General features: G+C 35.5%; 2 protein-coding genes across 3 annotated transcripts; one reads left to right on the forward strand and one right to left on the reverse strand.

Annotated features, from left to right (window-relative positions):
* The first annotated feature begins 839 nt into the window (after positions 1-839).
* abcf1 (ATP-binding cassette, sub-family F (GCN20), member 1) lies at positions 840-16,967 on the forward strand. 2 transcript variants are annotated; one of them, XM_082185508.1, is made up of 27 exons: positions 840-1,043; positions 1,570-1,616; positions 1,897-1,971; positions 2,090-2,213; positions 2,296-2,330; positions 3,150-3,284; positions 4,155-4,214; positions 4,481-4,582; positions 4,675-4,827; positions 7,957-8,052; positions 8,157-8,255; positions 8,572-8,694; positions 8,778-8,878; positions 8,968-9,053; positions 10,688-10,827; positions 10,911-11,059; positions 11,146-11,229; positions 12,646-12,770; positions 12,864-12,976; positions 13,064-13,235; positions 13,352-13,426; positions 15,103-15,173; positions 15,271-15,303; positions 15,390-15,558; positions 15,648-15,712; positions 15,810-15,882; positions 16,104-16,967. In XM_082185508.1, the coding sequence occupies exons 1-27, from the start codon at positions 971-973 to the stop codon at positions 16,271-16,273; spliced, it is 2,748 nt and encodes a 915-aa protein (XP_082041634.1). In that variant the 5' UTR covers positions 840-970; the 3' UTR covers positions 16,274-16,967. The 2 variants fall into 2 exon arrangements, with proteins under 2 accessions (XP_082041634.1, XP_082041635.1); XM_082185509.1 differs by lacking the exon at positions 4,155-4,214.
* mrps18b (mitochondrial ribosomal protein S18B) lies at positions 16,337-19,524 on the reverse strand. Its single transcript, XM_082185513.1, has 7 exons — positions 19,293-19,524; positions 18,994-19,150; positions 18,823-18,920; positions 18,656-18,724; positions 18,499-18,565; positions 18,346-18,405; positions 16,337-17,556 (listed from the first exon to the last, which is right to left on the reverse strand). Exons 1-7 carry the CDS (start codon positions 19,371-19,373, stop codon positions 17,351-17,353), a joined length of 738 nt encoding a protein of 245 aa, XP_082041639.1. The 5' UTR covers positions 19,374-19,524; the 3' UTR covers positions 16,337-17,350.
* Positions 19,525-19,851: the final 327 nt, after the last annotated feature.

Genomic DNA, 19,851 nt, shown 5'->3' on the forward strand with positions numbered 1-19,851 from the left:
TGCCCGCTGTGAACTATGGAGGCTTTTTCTTTTCAAAATAAAAGTCTGAAACGCAGGACAGTTAGTGGTCATGATAGATCCAAAACTGTATTCAGATTTAAGTAAATTCAGATTTGGATTTTTTAAATTTTCTCAGTGGAATTCATTAAACAATCTTTTGTATTATATTATATTATATTATATTATATTATATTATATTATATTATATTATATTATATTATATTATATTATATTATATTATATTATATTATATTATATTATATTATATTATATTATATTATATTAGCTTACTAACAGCTTACTAAAGGTTTAGGGTTTGGTTTACTACCATAGCAATAAGTACATGTAAAATGTGTAACAAGGATACTAAAATATTGTTATATTATATTATATTATATTATATTATATTATATTATATTATATTATATTATATTATATTATATTATATTATATTATATTATATTACACTTCATTTTAAGAAGTCCTTGTTATAGTGTTTTGCACCAATACGTACTGAGTAATATTAATTATTAACATGTACCTTCTAAAGGGTTAGGGTTTGGTTTACGATTAGTTGCTTGTAATTATGCATAATGTGCTGTCCCTACCATAGTAAGTAGTACATGTAACGTGTAACAAGGAAGGACACTTAAATAAATCATGATGTAATTTTCTGGAATAAAGACCTATTAACACACCAGCACAATTTCTACGGTAACAACTTTTTCTTTGAAATCGATCATTTTAGGCAAGCCGGTGCAATACCTTTGGCGGCCTGTATGAGGATGTGGCGCTGTCGCAAACCGAACTCCCGGCGTTTGCATGTCTGTGGCAGTGCGCAGATAGGCCGCATGTGATGTGAGCCACAGTGTGCTCGTGTTCATTGTCAGCTGTGATCCATCCCTGAGACACGTTTGACACACTACATTTTATTTGCTTGTGAGGGAAAAGGTTTAACGTTAGCAGAAAAATGCCTAAGAAATCAAAAGAAGTGGCGGAGTGGGAGGGCGATGATGAACAACAACAACAACAGCAACAAACTGGTGAAGATTATGGATTTCTGTTACACCACAGCCTAATAATAATAGCGACATGAATATGATGCAACTATATTGAAATAGTTTCTATGATGACAGCTATGCTTTTAAATACATTTTCCTTTTATTTTGTTTTATGTAGATAAAGGGGTTATGTTTTATTATATTGCTGGTATATTTTTGCTTAGCCCATTAGCTTCGGTGCGGAGTTTGATGTTTCACTGTCACTGTTTCTACTGTGCGCAAGGGTTAACTGCTGATATAGTAGTGGCTTTGTTTCAAAACCTAGTGAGCTGCAGTCCTTAACAGCATTTTGGGAACGTTCAAATGTGCTTAACCTCATATGATGCCCAAAATGCTGACTAATTTTGAGACAGACGTTTTTATCCTGTACACATGACATTCTTCCTGTGACATTGTCATTCTTCTGTCGGTGTGCATGTTTATTCCAGCCTGCTTTGTCTGTCAGGTGTGTTTGTGACTGTATTTATTTTGACAGAAGTGCTTCCCATAATGATATTTCTTTGTTTAGACAAACATATCAAAAAAGGAAAGAAGGATAAGAAGGGGAAAAAGAGTGTAAGTCTCCCTTCACAACTTTGGTCTGTTATAATTTTAATTCTAAAATATTTTGTTTCTTCAAATACATTAAAATATGTAATAAAAATCAAAATGTAGCTATTTATGCATTATATATAGGAATATTTTTGCCAGTTACTATATTTATTTAGTTATTTAATATTATCTGAGCAACTAGCAGCACCAAATGCAATATAGCCTATTATATAATTATACCTCTGAATTGTTTATGCATATTTCTGCATATATCGTTTTAATTTAATTTAATTTTATCTTACAGTTTTTTGAGGAGCTGGCATCAGATAATAAACCAGACAAAGAGCAGCCACCAGTGAAAGAGGCACAAGGGAAACAGGTGTGTTATTTTAATTAATGCCAGTGTTTTAAAATACATTCTAATAAGTACAAATATATGTAATGAAATTATACTCAAATATGTTATGTTTTTGTATTTCCTTGTCATTTACTGTTAGCCTCAGAAGAAAAAGAAAGACAGACGAAAAGGGAAAGGAGACGACGACGATGATGATGATTCAGAGGTCATGCAGCGTCTCAAGAAACTGTCAGTCCAAGCCAGTGATGAAGATGAGGAAGAGGGTAATGTCATAAACTTAGTTTGCGCCAGTATGTCACGCATCACAAGACATGTTTAACATTGTGGCTTATTTCTATTTCGCAGTTGTCGCTCCAGTCAAAGGAGGAAAGCGAAACAAAGTAAGTTGCTTTGATATTTTTTGTGGTATTTCCCTGGGATGCAGAAAAGAGTAATTTTCTCCTGCTGCACCATGTATAGAACTGTGCAATTTAAGCCATGTGATCCACGACATCAGCGTCTCTATTCATCCACTAGTGCAGGGGTTTTCAAACTGTGGGTTGGGCAAAGTCACTTGACTGCAGCTAAATTTGCGTTTCAGTGAATGACATAAACACACAAACAGTTTAGTCTAGGGCTGCCCGATATACCAACATTAAATAGAAATCGTGATATTGGCCGCGATTTAATTATATAAGAAGAATATAAAGAGTGTTTTTTTTCATTCTTTCGTGTGCATTTGGCTACCTACCAACACATAAGGAAACTGTAAAAAGCATCTCACAATGTACACGCATGGAACAAGCATGATGGCTTAACAACACTCGCAGAGCAGATTACAGTTCATATTCGGACCAGAGTGAGCGCGTTTCAAGTTTTTATGGATATATTTCATACTCCTTAACATATGCAAATGAAGAGATTAAAACGTAAATGTTAGTATTGACATTTTACAGTTGTATTATAAAATAAAATTTATTATTTTTATTAAATACTCGATTTCTGTCATATGATATAAACTTTTGATTAAGATTACGCTTATTGTAATGTCTTTTCCAAGCACTTTTTTCCAAGTCTTTTGGTGGGTCTTGAGATAGATTAGATTATATTTTTCTAGGTGGATCCTGGAATGGAAACATTTGGGAACCCCTGCACTAGTGGCAGGACTAATCTAGATGGTGGAACGCATCGCTCAGATTGTTTTGTTTTTCTACTATTAGGGTGGCAACATATTTGCTGCTCTGAGTCAGGGGAAAAGTGATGATGACGATGAAGAAGACGGTGGAGATGGAGATGATGATGATGATGATGATGATGATGATGACGAGAAACCCCAAAACAAGAAGAGCTCTAAGGTGAGTTATTTCAGAGTCAGTCATTGTAGATCGAGTCTGATATCAGTGTGAGTGTCACAAAATTTAGTTTCATATTCATGCAATAATATTTTTTTTAGATATCAGGATTGTTTTTGTTTACCATTTTAGTGTTTTACCCTCAGTAGTTAATTTTAAAATGACAACATACAGCAAAAGTACAAATACACTTATATAAAACTGTTTAAAATAGTTTTATATGAGTATAAAATCACACTTTTCTACTTCTCAAAGTATTTCATGCAACTACCAGTATAAATATTATTTAGAACTATTTTATTTTCATAAAAAAAAAAATTATTATACTTTTTTTTTTGTATAGAGAAATTGCATGGAAATCAATGTTTGTTAGTTTCATATTTACATATTGTATTTTTAATCATCAGTGGCTATCTATACCATCACTATTCATAATATTATCTTTATAGCATCGTCAAATTTGATGTACCTAACCATAATACATATGCATCACCCACCACATAACTCATCCTCTCTAATATTCTGTTGATTCATCTTTCAGTCCCACTCCAGCCATCCCTGATGTCCTTTCTCTCGCTTCATGACATTCCCTGTGGAATTCATTCCATTTTGCATTCATTCCTTTTCCAGACTGGTTCCAGTGCCCTCATTATTTCAGTCATTACAAATTACGTTTCTTAATGAAATCATGTGATATTGGCACTCATCTGTCTTGGTGCAGGGTTTTATCTTTTGTGTGAGGCTGATTTTGCACATCATTTTATTCACACTGTATGTGTTTGATACGAAAGGAAAGATTAGGCTGCATATTGAATATTTTTACATTTATAAGGACTGTTTCTGTGTATGTATGTATGTATGTATGTGATTCAGGAAGTTGAGAAGGTAACCAAGGGCAAGAAAAAAGATAAGGCTAAACCTAAGATAATGAAGGTGGGTACATGGGATTGTTTCTTAAGCTTCTTTATATTCTTATTCCTTGTTTTCCTTCTTCAAAATTCACATCGTCTACCTTTCTTCTAACTTGCAGTTTTTTTTTATTTTATTGCTACATGACAGCAGTGCTTCAGTCATCACAGAAACTAACCGCTTTCTGCACATTCCAATCTGCTTTACTAACAATATATTGCACGGTGCGCAGTGCTTTGATCACACATTTCCTATAGGATCTTTGGTTTATTGAGTTCTCTCAAAAACAGGAGGCCTCAGAGGATGAACAAGATGAAGGGATGGAGAAAAAAGATGAGAATGAAAAGAAAGGAGGGAAAAAGGGCAAGAAAGCTGCTGCTAAACCATCTAAGGTGGGTGTCTCTTGTTTTGATGAATGTGTTGTTTTGACAAGCCAGTGAAGGCGTAATTGTGTCTAACCTAAAGGACGTTCTAATGTTGACAGGAGGAAGATAAAGTTGAAGTGAAAGAACAAGAGAAGTCTCAGAAGAAAGATGAAGTTGAAGTGAAAGAACAAGAGAAGTCTCAGAAGAAAGATGAAGTTGAAGTGAAAGAACAAGAGAAGTCTCAGAAGAAAGGCAAGAAGGAGCAGCCCAAGGTCAGAAAAACACATATATACTACAATTTATAAGTTTTAGGTCAGTAAAATGTTTATTTTTAAAGGCCTCTTTATTCAGTAGCCCCTTTTACACATACAGTCTTTACTGGTAAATTATTAGTAATTTACCATTAATAGATCATGTGTGATCAGTAAATCGGTTCTGGCAATTTACCAGTATGAGAAGTTGTAACATTAAGAGTTAATTACTGGTATTATGCTTATGTGAACAAAGAATAAAGATAACTCGTATGAGCATGCACGAGGTGTGCTGACGTAAAAAGTCTGCTTTAAGACAATCATAAAGGTCTTGTGGAGATGATGAGATTATTTCGTGCTTTTTACAGTAATCGCCACTTCTTTTTAAAAAAAATAGTTTTTCTATGTGAAAACTAAATATGCAACATCTTTGACTCAAAGCTTTTTCAGCATGTCGCGCTCGATACCCAGCCGCCTTTTCCATTCATCAGCGCTGTGGCTCTGCAGTTGGATACTTTGAGTTCTGTTTGAGCATCCCCTTATGCCTGTCTCTCAGAAAGGTTTTCAAATTGAACAGATAGTGAAACTAAAGCACTTCTCCTCAAGCAGGTGAAGAAAGACAACAGCGCAGCATTTAAAGATCTTTTAAGATGTTTGACATCACAGAATTTAGCTGTATTTTGGTGCTGATGTGTGAATGGTCTCTTAACTGTAAAAAGCCAGAACGCCGTTGCTTGTGTGAACGGCATATTTGTGTATTATTTACTGGTAAAGTCATTCTGGTAATTTTATGGTAATTTACTGCGTGAAAGGGACTAATGTGCTGACGTAATTTCCACTGAAACAGGAAGATAGGGCGAGACATATCGAGCAGCTCCTCCCATTTTTTTTAAATGGCCAATAGCATTTCGTTTATATCACAGCTGTTATAACCTGAATAACAAAAAGTTATAGTAACTGTTTTATTTAAATAGTTATTTTACCTTTTGAAAATGAAAATATTAAATAAATGAAATTAGTTTATTAATTATATTAATAATTATGATTAAAGCTACAATATGTAAAAAAATGTATTGCCGGTAGGGGTCGCTAATCTCTTACAATAACAAAGGCATAGGTTGATGACGCATAAGCGGAATTATGGAACTTGCCTTCTTGGCGATGGATCTAATAATGTTTATGGATGAGTGAGAACATTCATGTTTTTTAACATGACTGTGGTATGAAGCAGGTCGCGATTGCTAATAAGAGACAGATATCAGCGCCACACGCGAGTCTCACGGATATAAAGGAATAAGGACATTTTATTCTACCGAATGCAAGTGCTGAATTACTACTCGCACAGGTCAGTTTATTTGACGAATTAAACTTGTGAGGTAACACAGCACTGTTTCACTTGGCCTAACGTTACACTATCATACTAAACATTTGAGTGTGTTAAAAGTTAAAATGTTATTCTATGTGTTAGTTTGTTGGCTGTATGAGACTAGCAGTAAGCTAGATCAACATTAGAATTACATACTGATCATATTCTAACATTTCATCATGTTGTTGAGCTATATAACATTGATTTGTTTTATGTACATTTGCTCTCCTGTCTATTAAAGTACATGCAAGAGCGGCGTCTCTGTCAAGTCGAAGTTAGTTGCGGACGTGGAGCTCTCTGCATTTTGGAAAACGCTACGCTGATATTGATCCTCGTTTTAGTTCTTCTTTCCATGGTCCATAATGTTTGAACGAAACAACAACAGCGTGAGCGTGCTGCTAGACGTAACGCAGTTGTCCACGTCTGTCGCCATGGTTACTATGGCAGTACAAGTGGAAACCAGGATATTATGTCATTGGCAGGGGACAATGACCAGAGATGAGCCATTATTTAAAATTGGAATTTCTCTGAAATTAAAAATCTTTGTTGTACACAACTGCAGGAAATATATCACACTGCAAGTGATTTTTGGATATTTTATTATAAAAATCTTACATATTGTACCTTTACATGTAGCCTTTAAATATTGTTACATTAAGTAAATTCTGCATGAAAAAGATAAAGTTATTAATAAAATGAGAAGTGCATTACAGGTAACAGAACAAGTGGCACGTCTATTGCACTTACACCAAGACTTTATGCACAGGGGCCAATTGCATAAAATTAGCCACTACTATGTTAAGGCTAGTTCTTAAGACAGTTTAAACAAACAAGCAGTTAGATAATAGGTAATCAGTCTTACTTATCCAATTCAGACCAGTCCACCTTTTTATGTAACTTACTTCAAAAAGTTTGGACCAGTCTTGAAGAAAAAATGAGATGACTCTTGCTACATGAAAACTTCTGAAACGCTTGTGTATTGGACAGATAGTGCATCTAAACCACTTTATCTGTGATGAAATACGCAAACACCGCGCATGCTTCACTGAGGGCAGCACAAGTTTTCTGACATCACGTCTCTCCATGACTGCAAGTAGCAAATCTTGCAGATCGGTTTAATCCAGCATTTATAATGTTACAAAATACTTCTATATTCAAATAAATTATGTTCGTTTGTACTTACTTTCTATACAAGTGAAGAGTCCTACATTTTTATCACGGTTTCCACAAAGTATTAAGCAGCACAACTGTTTTCAACACTGATAATAATATGTGACCCTGCCTGGATCAGAAAACCAGTCACAAGTCGCACGGGTATATTTGTGGCAATAGCCAACAATACATTGTATGGGTCAAAATTATTGATTTTTCTTTTATGCCAATAATCATTAGAATATTAAGTAAAGATCATGTTCCATGAAGATATTTTGTAAATTTCCTACCGCAAATATATAAAACATTTATTTTTGTGAGTGAATGCAGCAAAACCGCAAACATAAATGGACAACTTTAAAGGCGATTTTCTCAATGTTTCGATTTGTTTTTTTTGCACCCTCAGATTCCAGGTATTCTAATAGTTGTATCTCGGCCAAATATTGTCCTATCCTAACAAACCATTCATCAATGGAAAGCTTATTTATTCAGATGATGTATAAATCTCAATTTAAAAAATGTTACCCATGTGACTGGTTTTGTTGTCCAGGGTCACATATTAGAATGATTTCTGAAAGATCGTCTGACACCAAAGACTGGAGTAAATTCTGAGTGTTTTGGTGTGTTTTCAGAAAGGGAAGCCGGCTCAGCCTGCCCGCCCTCCTCCTCCTCCTAGTGATGATGATGAAGAGGAGGAAGAAAAGAGTGATGACAATGACACAATGATGGTACAAAAATATTCTCTTATTTTGTATTCCTAATATTCGAAATATCCAAGTGTTCATTAATCCACTTTCATTTCTATCATCTTATCCTATTTCCTGTCCCATAGAGTGCAGAGGATGGGCTCGCGGCTGAGCAAGCCAAAGAGAAACCGGACGACCCTTTTGCTAACTTGAGTAAAAAAGAGAAGAAGAAGAAAAAGAAAATGGTAGCTTATGCAAATTTTGAATACTCTAATTAATGTTTGTTTATATTATAGAAGGACAGATTGCTCTCAATCGTTGTGATGTTTGAATATTACATTTCTTTTATTTTAATATTTTCATTCTTCATTTACATTTAATACTTTAGTTTTTTTTTGTAGTTTTAGTACTTAAACTTGTCAGTTTTTTATTTTATTTTTATGCTTGACATCTAACATTAATTTTGTTTCTGCTTTTCTTTCAATGAACAAAAATGATTTTTAATAGTTTTAGTTAACAATAGTAACACTGATTGTAGACTCTTCCTCCTGTGTTGTACAGATGGAGTATCAGCGTCAGGTGGATAGTCTGCGTGTTCAGGACGCTATAGAGGGAGACTTCTCCGTCTCTCAGGCTGAGCTGTCCTCTCGACAGGCCATGCTGGAAAACGCCTCAGATATCAAGGTTAGACAACTGGGAAACTTTCCTCTAAACCAGTTGATCACACTTAGCACTGTGTACTAAATGATGTCCATTTTATATTTTAGTTAGAAAGATTCAGCATTTCAGCCCACGGTAAGGAGCTGTTTGTTAACGCAGACCTTCTGATTGTGGCTGGGAGAAGATACGGTCTGGTTGGACCAAATGGGTGGGTTGATGGTTTTAATTTGACACATTACTTCATTGCACTTAAGATTTAGGTTGCTTGTAAAACTGGTTTACTCCTGTTTGAATCAGGAAAGGGAAGACCACTCTACTGAAGCACATCGCTAACAGAGCTCTCAGCATTCCTCCCAATATTGATGTCCTGCTTTGTGAGCAAGGTACAGTACAGCAGTGCTATGCTAAATCAGATATATTTACAATATACGTGTACAATAAAAATTTTCGGAAAAAATAACATTACGATGTCCAGAAATAAATTTCAATAGTACACTGGGTTTAATTGGTTGTTTAATTAGATCTGCTAATATATATTGTTAGTGCCGAGAATTTTCACGTGAATGAATGCCTAGATCCACGAGACTTGCATACATACTTCAATGGTCTTGTGGTAGAACTTTTGCCAAGCGTGTCAGAGGTTCTGGGTTCTAATCCGCACTTGTAGGGCCTATAGTTCTTTTTTTTTTTTACGAATATGTTTATCAGTGGTTGTATATTAAGCAGGGACATGTTTGTGTGCATTTTGTTTTGTGATTTCACTGGAACGAACAGAGTCTCCGCGACGATGTAAGCGATAGATTGAAGCGCGCCTCTGAGTGAAGACTGCGCGAGCCACAAAAGAACACTGTATCCGCACCACTGATAGCAGCAGCAACAAGCTCAGCAGCTTGATTTAAAAAAACAACACATTTCAGTGCTAGAACGCCTATTATTTAACACACGAACAAAATTAATGCTCTGCTGCTAGTTAACTGGAGATGTTTTATTTATTTGTATTAGATACACCCGTGGCGCGAGATGTTTCAAAAAGTGGTGGGGACATGTCGGACCCGCAAATTACGCCTATGATTTTACTTAATATTAAAGTAATTTTCTTTTGTTTTTGTCAGTTTTGTATATTGTTATAATTTTAATTAATTTTAATTTTATATTGCGGTATTTTAGTACATCAAGTTAAACTAAATGTAAATGTTCATTTTAATTTGACTTGATTACTAAAATATATTCTTTTTTGCTTTTGTCATTTTTGTCAATTGTTTTATTGTTATAGTTTTTATTATTTTTAATTTCATACTCAGTTATTTTATGACAAAGTTAAACTAAATAAAAATGTTCATTTTAATTTTACTTAATATTTTTGTAATTTTCTTTGTTTGTTTTGTCAGTTTTATATATCGTTTTAGTTTTTATTCATTTTAATTTCACATTTAGTGATTTTAGTACATCAAGTTAAACTAAATGAAAATGTTGCTTTTGGCAACTAGCATTTCAGTTAACATTTCTTTCATCTCAAGTAACACAACTGTTTTTTTTATGGGTTTAATTAGGGTCAAACCAATACCTGAACGAGTCAGATACCGATACTTCATTTTTGGTACTCTGTATTGGTATAATCGAGTACCAATACCTGTATTTTCATTGATTTTACCCTTTTTTTTCATGCTTAATTATGCCTGTTAAAATGTATTGTATGACACATCCGACCGAACTACAAACTTACGATATCGACGAGAAAGGGATGTGTGCTGGGTATGCACGCGCATCTATGCAGCTGCACGCTCAATTCACTTAGTGTGCTTCACTCATCAGCTCTCGCACAGCAGCTATACAGTCGTATTCTGTTAATTAGATAAATGTACTGCATACACATCTTTAATCTATCTCCATATCTTTGTCTGCCTATTACCAATTTTGTTTATCTCCACTTTCCTATTTGAGCTGTGTATTATTGGTATGATATGATATGGTACCGATTGTGAAATCCCTTACTACTTTTTTCTTTGTTGTTCCTCAGAGGTGGTAGCGGACGACACTCCTGCAGTTCAGGCGGTGCTGAAGGCAGACACACGCAGACTGAAGCTCCTGGAGGATGAACGGCAGCTACAGAGTCGACTGGAGAAAGGAGACGACAGCGTGGCCGAGAGGCTCGATAAGGTCAGATGAGAGCAGCCTGCTGAGATCCTGTAAATATGCTGATCCATGGAGTAGTGAAGGATACCTGTGTGTGTCACTCACAGGTGTATGAGGAGTTGAGGGTGATCGGAGCAGCGGCAGCAGAGGCTAAAGCTCGTAGGATCTTGGCTGGTCTGTCTTTCACTTCAGAGATGCAGAACAGACCCACCAGGAAGTTCTCTGGTGGATGGAGGATGAGAGTGTCCCTGGCTAGGTGTGAATATAATTTATTTTATAAATGTTAATTAAAGTCTACACTCATTGTCATGAGAAATGATATATTATTGTTTTTCTGTGCAGAGCGCTGTTCATGGAGCCCACTCTGCTGATGCTGGACGAGCCCACTAACCACCTGGACCTTAACGCTGTCATCTGGCTTAACAAGTAATTATTCTGCTTTAAGTATCAAAACAATTAGATGCAACACTAGATGTCGCATTGGCTACGGTTTTGTTCCAATGAACTGCAGTAGCCAAGGCGACTTCTATTGTATATATCTATACCCGCCCGCGCTCTCAGATCACTTGGACGTGGCTGTGTACAAGAGGTAACAACGATATAAATACTGTTCGTTTTCTCACACAAACTGCTTGTTTCGTGTCCTAGGCCATCAATGTGTACTTACGATGGGGAATTGTTCACACTGATTAGATCACTGGAGGTCGTCAATCACTTTATATCACGTTTGATCTTATTATCATATTTTCCAGAAAATAAGTTGCAATGTCACGATAGGTCTACATTGCATTGTTAGCAGGGGGGGGGAAACAGATTAGTGTCTAAGTCACATTTTATTATTACATTCAGAAATCATGCAAAAATACAGGTAAATTTAACAAAAAGTTTACAAACATAAACACTATAAACATGAACATATTTTAGTTCCCCTTGCTCCACAATGTTAAAAATGTAACGTTATTCAGAACAGAACAGGAATTAAAAAGTATAAAACAAACATAAATTATATTGACATTCATAATGAACTACATGTATTATAAACGCAAGCCTTAACAAATGTATTTGTGCTAACAACAAATAGGATGTACTAGCTCTGAATATAAATGTTTTTTTTTTCTTTTCTTTTTTTCAAATAAACAGTTGCTTCTAAAAATAACAAATATAATACAAATATAACAAAAATATTGCATCCTATCATGAACATTACTTTATTGTTAATATATTTGCTGTTTAACACAATTAAAGGGTTTGTTCACAGAAAAAATGGAAAACTCTTGTCATTTACTGAACGAAAGTCTTGACAGTTGAGTAAAAAATGACAATTTTCATTTTTGGGTGAACTAGACTTTTAATGCAGTTAACACAGCATTTATTATTTCAAATTCAACCTTTAAATTTTTTTTATTATTGATAAACTAATTTTAATTATACTGGCTATTATTACTTATTTTATCCATAGACATTGAAAATATAAAATATTTAAAATGTTGTTGCCACATTAATTAGTAAATCATGATTAATCACGATTTATTACTGAAACATCTGCAATGTATGACAACCCTATTTTATATACTTATTATTATATCCTTTCATGTAGGCAGTAATAAACCTACACTCTAAATTTCCTACACTTGACTACAGTCTTTTCACCTATTGATAGTAAATGTTAAACTTTTCTTAACATTGTTGTATCGCTGGACACACAATGCATCACACATGGTTGCTGTCACTCATGTTGCCACTGCTCAGCAACTCTCTTGTGACAATAATTTTTGGTCACTTTGTCATAATAATTGCTATATGGTGCTCAAGAATCACCTCACATCACATTTTCTCTTTTAGTTACTTGCAGAGCTGGAAGAAAACGCTTCTAATTGTGTCCCACGACCAGAGTTTCTTAGATGACGTCTGTACAGATATCATGCACCTGGACAACCAGAAACTCTACTACTATAGGGGCAACTATCGTGAGTTTCATTTTTGATTGCCGACACTTATTAAAACTGCTCAAAGACGTTTAGTTATCTAACTGTATCTTTTGTTTGCTTGATGTGTCTTAGTAACGTTTAAGAAGATGTACGTACAGAAACAAAAAGAACTTCTGAAGCAGTACGAGAAACAGGAGAAAAAGCTCAAAGACCTGAAGGCTGGAGGAAAGTCCACAAAACAAGCTGTGAGTCCTTCACATTTTCCTTGATTTTTTGTTTGTTTTGTTTTTCTTCTGAAGTACTGCGACTCATTTTCCGTTCTTCATTTTCAGGAGAAACAGACGAAAGACATTTTGACGAGGAAACAGCAGAAGGGTAAGAAGAAAGGCCAGGAGGAGGAGAGCCGTGAGATGCCAGAGCTCCTCAAGAGGCCGAAAGAATACACAGTCAAATTCACTTTCCCCAACCCTCCTCCACTCTCACCACCAATTCTAGGCCTTTACAGTGAGTACATTTCTATTTTTCCTGTCTCTTATCACTTTGACTCTGTAGAATCATGTTTTTATTAAACCTGTTGGGAATTGGTGACAAGTTTGTTGTTTCCTCTCAATCACTTACAGGTGTTGACTTTGGTTATGAAGGCCAGAAGCCTCTGTTCAAGAGTGTGGACTTTGGAATTGACATGGAGTCCAGAAGTAAGTCGCATATGTCATTTTGACTGGCAGGTTAATGATCAGGGGTGCACATTAGTGGTGCGCATGCGCTACCCAATTAAACAATGCGTACCAGATGAATTGCCGCAACCCTCATTTGCGTACCTAAGATTTGGGAATAGACATTTGCACAAAAAGAATAAAAGACGTATATCAGTCAAAAAATGCGCCACGAGGATAGCCTAAGTCGCAGTGGACTAAGTTGCATTTTTTTAGCAATTTATTTCACAAAAAAACACACAAAAAAAAACAAGTTACAGACAGTTCTCCGTTACAGACGTGAGCGCTCTAAGGCTATGTTCACACTTAGCGTCTTTTTTCAAACTGCCAGCGTCTGTTCTACATTATAACCCTATGGAGTAAACCGTTTTTTCAAAAAAGTCCTGAGCGCTTTTTTAGACGCCACCGCCGGCGTCTTTTTCTGCAGCTCAGAGCGTCTTTTTAAGTTGAAAAAAGTTCAACTTTTCTGAAAAGAACGCCCTACGTCAAGCGCCTTTTTGACAGCTGACCAATGACAAGCGAGTAGCGAGACCTGTCGTTTCCATAACAACAAGAACAACTGTCTGTCGTGCACCCACAAACGTCTTTGTGAACCGACATTCTCCTCCCCGGTAACTTCAAAAGCCAACGCAAGAGCCAACTTTCTCTTTCTCGACATTTTTTGCATCACACAGCACTAGGCTACTGTTGCAGCTGTTGTTATAGCAACAAAAGACGCGCTCGGCTGCTATTTGTAACCGAACGCTGCCAGCATTTTTTTTTGCTAAAAAAACGCCGTTGTCAACTTTTTCTTGTCAAAAAAGACGCTAAGTGTGAACATAGCCTAAAGCGGCAATAAAATAATGTTTTAAAACTTTCACAGAGACCTCAAACTGAAAGCACAAAGCCTGTCTTTAAATTTAATTTCGTTTTGTATTAATTGTATCTTAATTTTAATCGATGTTTCATCAACCATTTGTCTGGATTTAATAAGAAGTAGCTAAATATAGGCTATTAGAAAATAGATAATTAGGACACACACAATATTACATAACACTCTGCGCTTATGTTTTAAAAAGATAATTTAACATATAAATAACCATTTTTAAATAGCCCACTTAAAGTGTTTATTACAAATAAATGACTAAATGCTAAAAATGAATACATTTTAATGAACAAACATATGCGTTGCATTTACAATTCTGTGAAAACAGGGGGTGCTGCAGCACCCCCACTTCCCGCGGCCCTGGATAGGTGCGCAATCTGTGGTGTTGGATAGGCTTGCTTTAAAATAGTAACTCTAGTAAGCGCTTTAAAGTTGTCATTTCTTTGGTTTTCAGAGTTAGAAAAGCAGATATTTGCACATTTAATTTCCAGAGCTTGAAACAGTTATGTTATTTTGAAAGTTACAAGGTTTTAAAGATCAGACATTCTGTTGCACTTCTCTTAATTTTCAGTTGAAATTAAAGTTCATGTGAATCATGTCACATGACATTATCCATGCATCCCTCTAATTTGTTCCTCCTGTGAGGTGGGTTAAGGAAAAAATGCATTTGAAAATGTGAGGACCAAGCAACAACCCCAGGTTCTCCCCTGAGAACAAGACCAAAAATTGTATGTGCACCCCTGTTAATGATGGTGGAAAATATGCTCACAAGAGATAATTTTTCTGTTTTCAGTATGTATTGTTGGGCCAAATGGAGTTGGTAAGAGTACACTCCTCCTGCTTTTGACCGGAAAATTAAATCCTGTAAGTACCAGTTATATTTATGAAATATTTCATATTTGTAAAAATAAATAATTAGTGCCATTTAAGAAATCTTTTTAAGTTCTTTTTTTTATTTTAGACTAAAGGAGAGATGAGGAAGAATCATCGATTGGTAGGCCAAATGTTTTAAATCATTCTTATTAATTTCCTTTTCTTGACTTTTGGGTAATTGGTTAATTCTTCTGTCTGTGCCTGTAGAAAGTGGGGTTCTTCAACCAGCAGTATGCTGATCAGTTGAACATGGAGGAGTCTCCCACAGAATATCTCCAGAGGAATTTCAATCTCCAGTACCAGGACGCCAGGAAGTGCCTGGGTCGCTTTGGGTTAGAGAGCCATGCACACACCATCCAGATCTCCAAACTCTCTGGTAAGCACTATAGAAATGCATTCATGTATGATTTTCAAACTCATTTGTCCTTAGTAGACTATTTTTTTCTTTTTCTTTTCTTTTTTTAGGTGGTCAGAAAGCAAGAGTGGTATTTGCTGAACTTTCTTGTCGGCAACCTGACGTCCTCATCTTGGTAAGGAGTTATGTTGTTTTAAATGTCTTATTCAAGATTTTTCTCCTTAAATGAGTGGTTTAACATTCTTTCTCAACCTCTCCATGCAAATGTACAGGATGAGCCCACAAATAACTTGGACATTGAGTCAATTGATGCATTGTCAGAAGCCGTCAATGAATACAAAGGGGGTATGTTTCCTTCTGTATTGGTTTCCAAAATAGCACAACGCTGAGTCTAATATTATTGATCTCATATGCCTTTTTTTGGGTTAATAATCTTGTGTACATGTATACCGAATCATTGATATTAATATACCTTGTACCTGCAAGATTTTACCTGTATTACAGTGATTTTAAAGGTAGAAACCAGTGGGTAAAATTTTAACATCTAATGATTTTTTTTTTTTTAGCTGTGATAATTGTGAGCCATGATGCCAGGCTGATCACAGAGACCCAGTGCCATATGTGGGTAGTGGAGGACCAGTCAATCAACCAAATTGATGGAGACTTTGAAGACTACAAGAGAGAAGTTCTGGAGGCCCTTGGAGAAACCCTGGTCAACAAACCTAAAAATGAATAACGGCTGGTATTAATAACAAGATTGTCAGACTACATCACTGAAGGGCTTTTTTGTTGCATCTAAGTTGCAAATTCTAATAGAACCAAAAAGTTTCTTGTTAAATTGAATGATCATTCAAACTCAGCACCTGCATGCAAACTCTGTTGGGTGATATATACAAACCCTAGAGTCAAAGTGTTGGTGTAGGATGTTTTTCCCCCATGCCTTATAGGTTAAGACTGAATCCAAATCAGTATTTTTACATACAATTTATATACAGCGCATGTTCTTTAGTCATGGTGTCTGACATTCTTGTATTAATCTTGTATTAATCTTGCATTCAGGCCATATCATTACCAGCTGTTTATCTCTGATGCAATGCTATAAAACATATGTCCCATCACATGTGAACAGAGGGGACTAGAAGTGTGCAGTTTGATGTGTCTGACTGCTGATGCATATATTTAGTGTTAAACTGTCTTTGTAGAATGAGCACTTTGGTTTATATCATTAAATCATCATGGTCTCATACTAAACCAGCCCCAAAGAGTTTACCATATATATATACACATTTATGTGAGTTCAAGCAATGATGCTACCTGTAGTTCATCTGTCTTGAATGATATTAACACATGACTATTGATTAACTTGATTTGAATATATAGTGTACATCCAAATTTCATGGAAAAGCAAATAAATGATTTTTTGCAACAAAGTCAAGCTTTTATTTAAACAAGTTAAATGTATTTATGCTCAGTTGGACAAAATGTAACAACAGATGGGAAATGTACATTTTCTTGTTGCTCATTTTAAGTACTGTTATGGAAACGTTTAAATTCAGTTACTCTTTCTGTAGACCTTTGTCAAGGTAGCACCCTATTTAGTTTTTGACAAGAATGAAAACAAGTCTGTGAGGGTGCCAATTGTTTAGCAGACAAAAAAAATTCCATATAACAGTTTTGAAAATGATGTTTGATCTTGGACCTTTATTCGTTGCATGCCATTGTAAAGACTAAGTCTATCCCTCACAATCTCGTTTTCACCCATGTAAAGTTCAGTATGCCGTCTACCCTGGCTAAGGTCTTATTGCAACAAGATTCAAACATTCGGTTTCAGGTATTCTTTGTAGATTCGCTTCACTCTTGCCAGTTCTCGCTCGTCTGCTTTTATACTACCATACCATGAGTACCACATTTCTCCAGAGCTGAGAGAAAATGGAGCAGGGGTTGGTGCAACAGCACCATGGGTGTTTGAGTAGTCCTCTTTAGAGTAGTCCACATGAGGTAACTGGACAGGAAGTAAACCTTAAAAAAAAAAAAATTATCTAAATCACATAAAGCTCTTATGCATCAGCTCCTTCTAGCTTCTTTTTCTAGCCTCACCCTCATGTCGTTCCAAACCCGTAAAACTTTCGTTCATCTTCGGAACACAAATGAAGATCTTTTTGATGAAATCTGAGAACTTTCTGTCCCTCCATTGGCAGCTACGCAACTAGCACTGTGACGCTTCAAAAAGTTCATAAAGAGATTGTAAAACTAATTAATATGAATTGAGCGGTTAAATCAATTTTCTGAAGAGACTCAATTGCTTTAAATGATGAACAGATTGAATTTAGGCTTTTATTCACATAAACATTCATCAACAGATATGGTAAAAGAAAGCTCAAGCATGTTCGCTTGACGTGCGAGAACCAATGAGGTTCATTCTCGTGTGTTATGCAGCACGTTTGAGCTTCCGCGTCAAGCAAGTACGGTTGAGCTTCGTTTATGTTCACTGCTCAATGTTTATATGAGAATAAAAGCCTAAATTCAATCGGTTCATCATAAAGCAACCGAATCTCTTCAGAAAATGTAGACTTTAAACCGCTTTATTCATATGGATTAGTTTTACGATCTCTTTATTAAAGCGTCAAAGTGGTAGTTGCGTAGACTGTCAATGGAGGGACCGAAAGCTCTCCGATTTCATTAAAAAGATCTTTATTTGTGTTCTGAAAATGAATGAAAGACTCACAGATTTGTAACGACAAAAGGGAGTAATTAATGACAGCATTTTTTTTTTTTTAGGTGAACTATCCCTTTAAAATGTAAATTTACCATGATCTCTAGCAGTATCAACGGCCTTGTTAAGTAGTTTCTGTTGTTTCATGCACACACCTGAGGAAACAATTAAAGATGAAGAGAAAAGTGGTGATCAGATAAGGACCATATTAGAAATATGACAATTGAACCTATTGAGAAATGTGTTACCGGTTCGAGTGGGATCATACACCATTCCAGTTTGAGGACTAACGAACTGCTGCAACAGGTTCACATTCTGCAGGGGGAAAAATACTGTATATTAAAGCAAATAACTTTAAAGTGTAGTATTAACAGTTCAAATGAAATAAAGAATCGAAAAACAAACCTTGTAATGGACAATGACATTTGGATCACGACAGATGGGACAAGCGTTCGCACATATCTTATCTCCTCTCTATATGGTAATTCAAAATCACTTTCATTAATTCAAAGTTTATGGACTGAGAAAAGAATCTGAATAGGAATATGAAACCTAAACAAGTTTGTACTTACAATACATGTCTTTCTTGTCTTTTGAGGTGGGACGCCCCCCTTATGGTTCCTCCTGTAGTTGGACCACACAGGCTTTGATCCATAGCGTTCAATGTATTCTAAATAGAGAGCTATTATAGCCACCGTTTGACCACAATTATTGTTTTTCAATCATCTAATGATCATATTTACCTTCACTTTCTAAGTATTCCCATGGTCTATCTGCATATCTAGACACTAGTGTCTCAGCTGAATCGGTGATATCAGATGATGATGATGATGATGATGTACAAAAATTCACACGCAGCACTGGAGCAGCACTTGAAGTTATTTTCCAATCACGAATTATCTGCAATACAAAACGCGTAAATTGTCCTTCATGTCTGTATCGTCATTTGGAGCTGTTCGCATGCCTTCACTGAACTGTAACCACAACAGGCTTAATATTATTACATAAACAACATTTATAAAAATTATTTTATTCAACCAACCTGTCTTTGAAGATTTCGTTGTAAAATAACAGGAAATGAGCGGCAGATAACTATTCCAATGCGTTGCAAGGAGGCTGCCATTTTGTCATTGTAGCAAACAAGGAAGTTGTTGAGAGGTCAAAGTGTACTGTGACGGAAGTGCACAACTTTGTTGTTCTCACTTTTTTAAAGTGAGAAACTCTCGTTTTAAAGAGATAAATAAATTCATACATTTTACTTTGCCAAATACATCTTACAGAAATCGATGTAAAATGTACTTTTTGTGAAACCTTTAACGTTACTAAAACAACCCCTCTTGTTAATCCGTTTCTCCATCTTATTGGTGTTGTTTGTGGTTATATAAATTAATGAATGTTTTATAATATTGTCTACGTTATGTTGTATGTTATGTTTTATTGTTCAAAATATAAATATGTATAAGTCCATCATATATTTATTGAAAGGAGTTAAGCATTGCATAATCAAACATCTGTCAACAAAGACTGATCAAAACTTTTTTAATATGGTCTAACCCTATTTGCAAGCCCTCTTTTTCTTTTTCCATCCTTTATGTTTCTCA

Source organism: Leuciscus leuciscus (genome assembly GCF_965113295.1).
Source record: "Leuciscus leuciscus genome assembly, chromosome: 12".
Classification (NCBI taxonomy): Eukaryota; Metazoa; Chordata; class Actinopteri; order Cypriniformes; family Leuciscidae; genus Leuciscus; species Leuciscus leuciscus.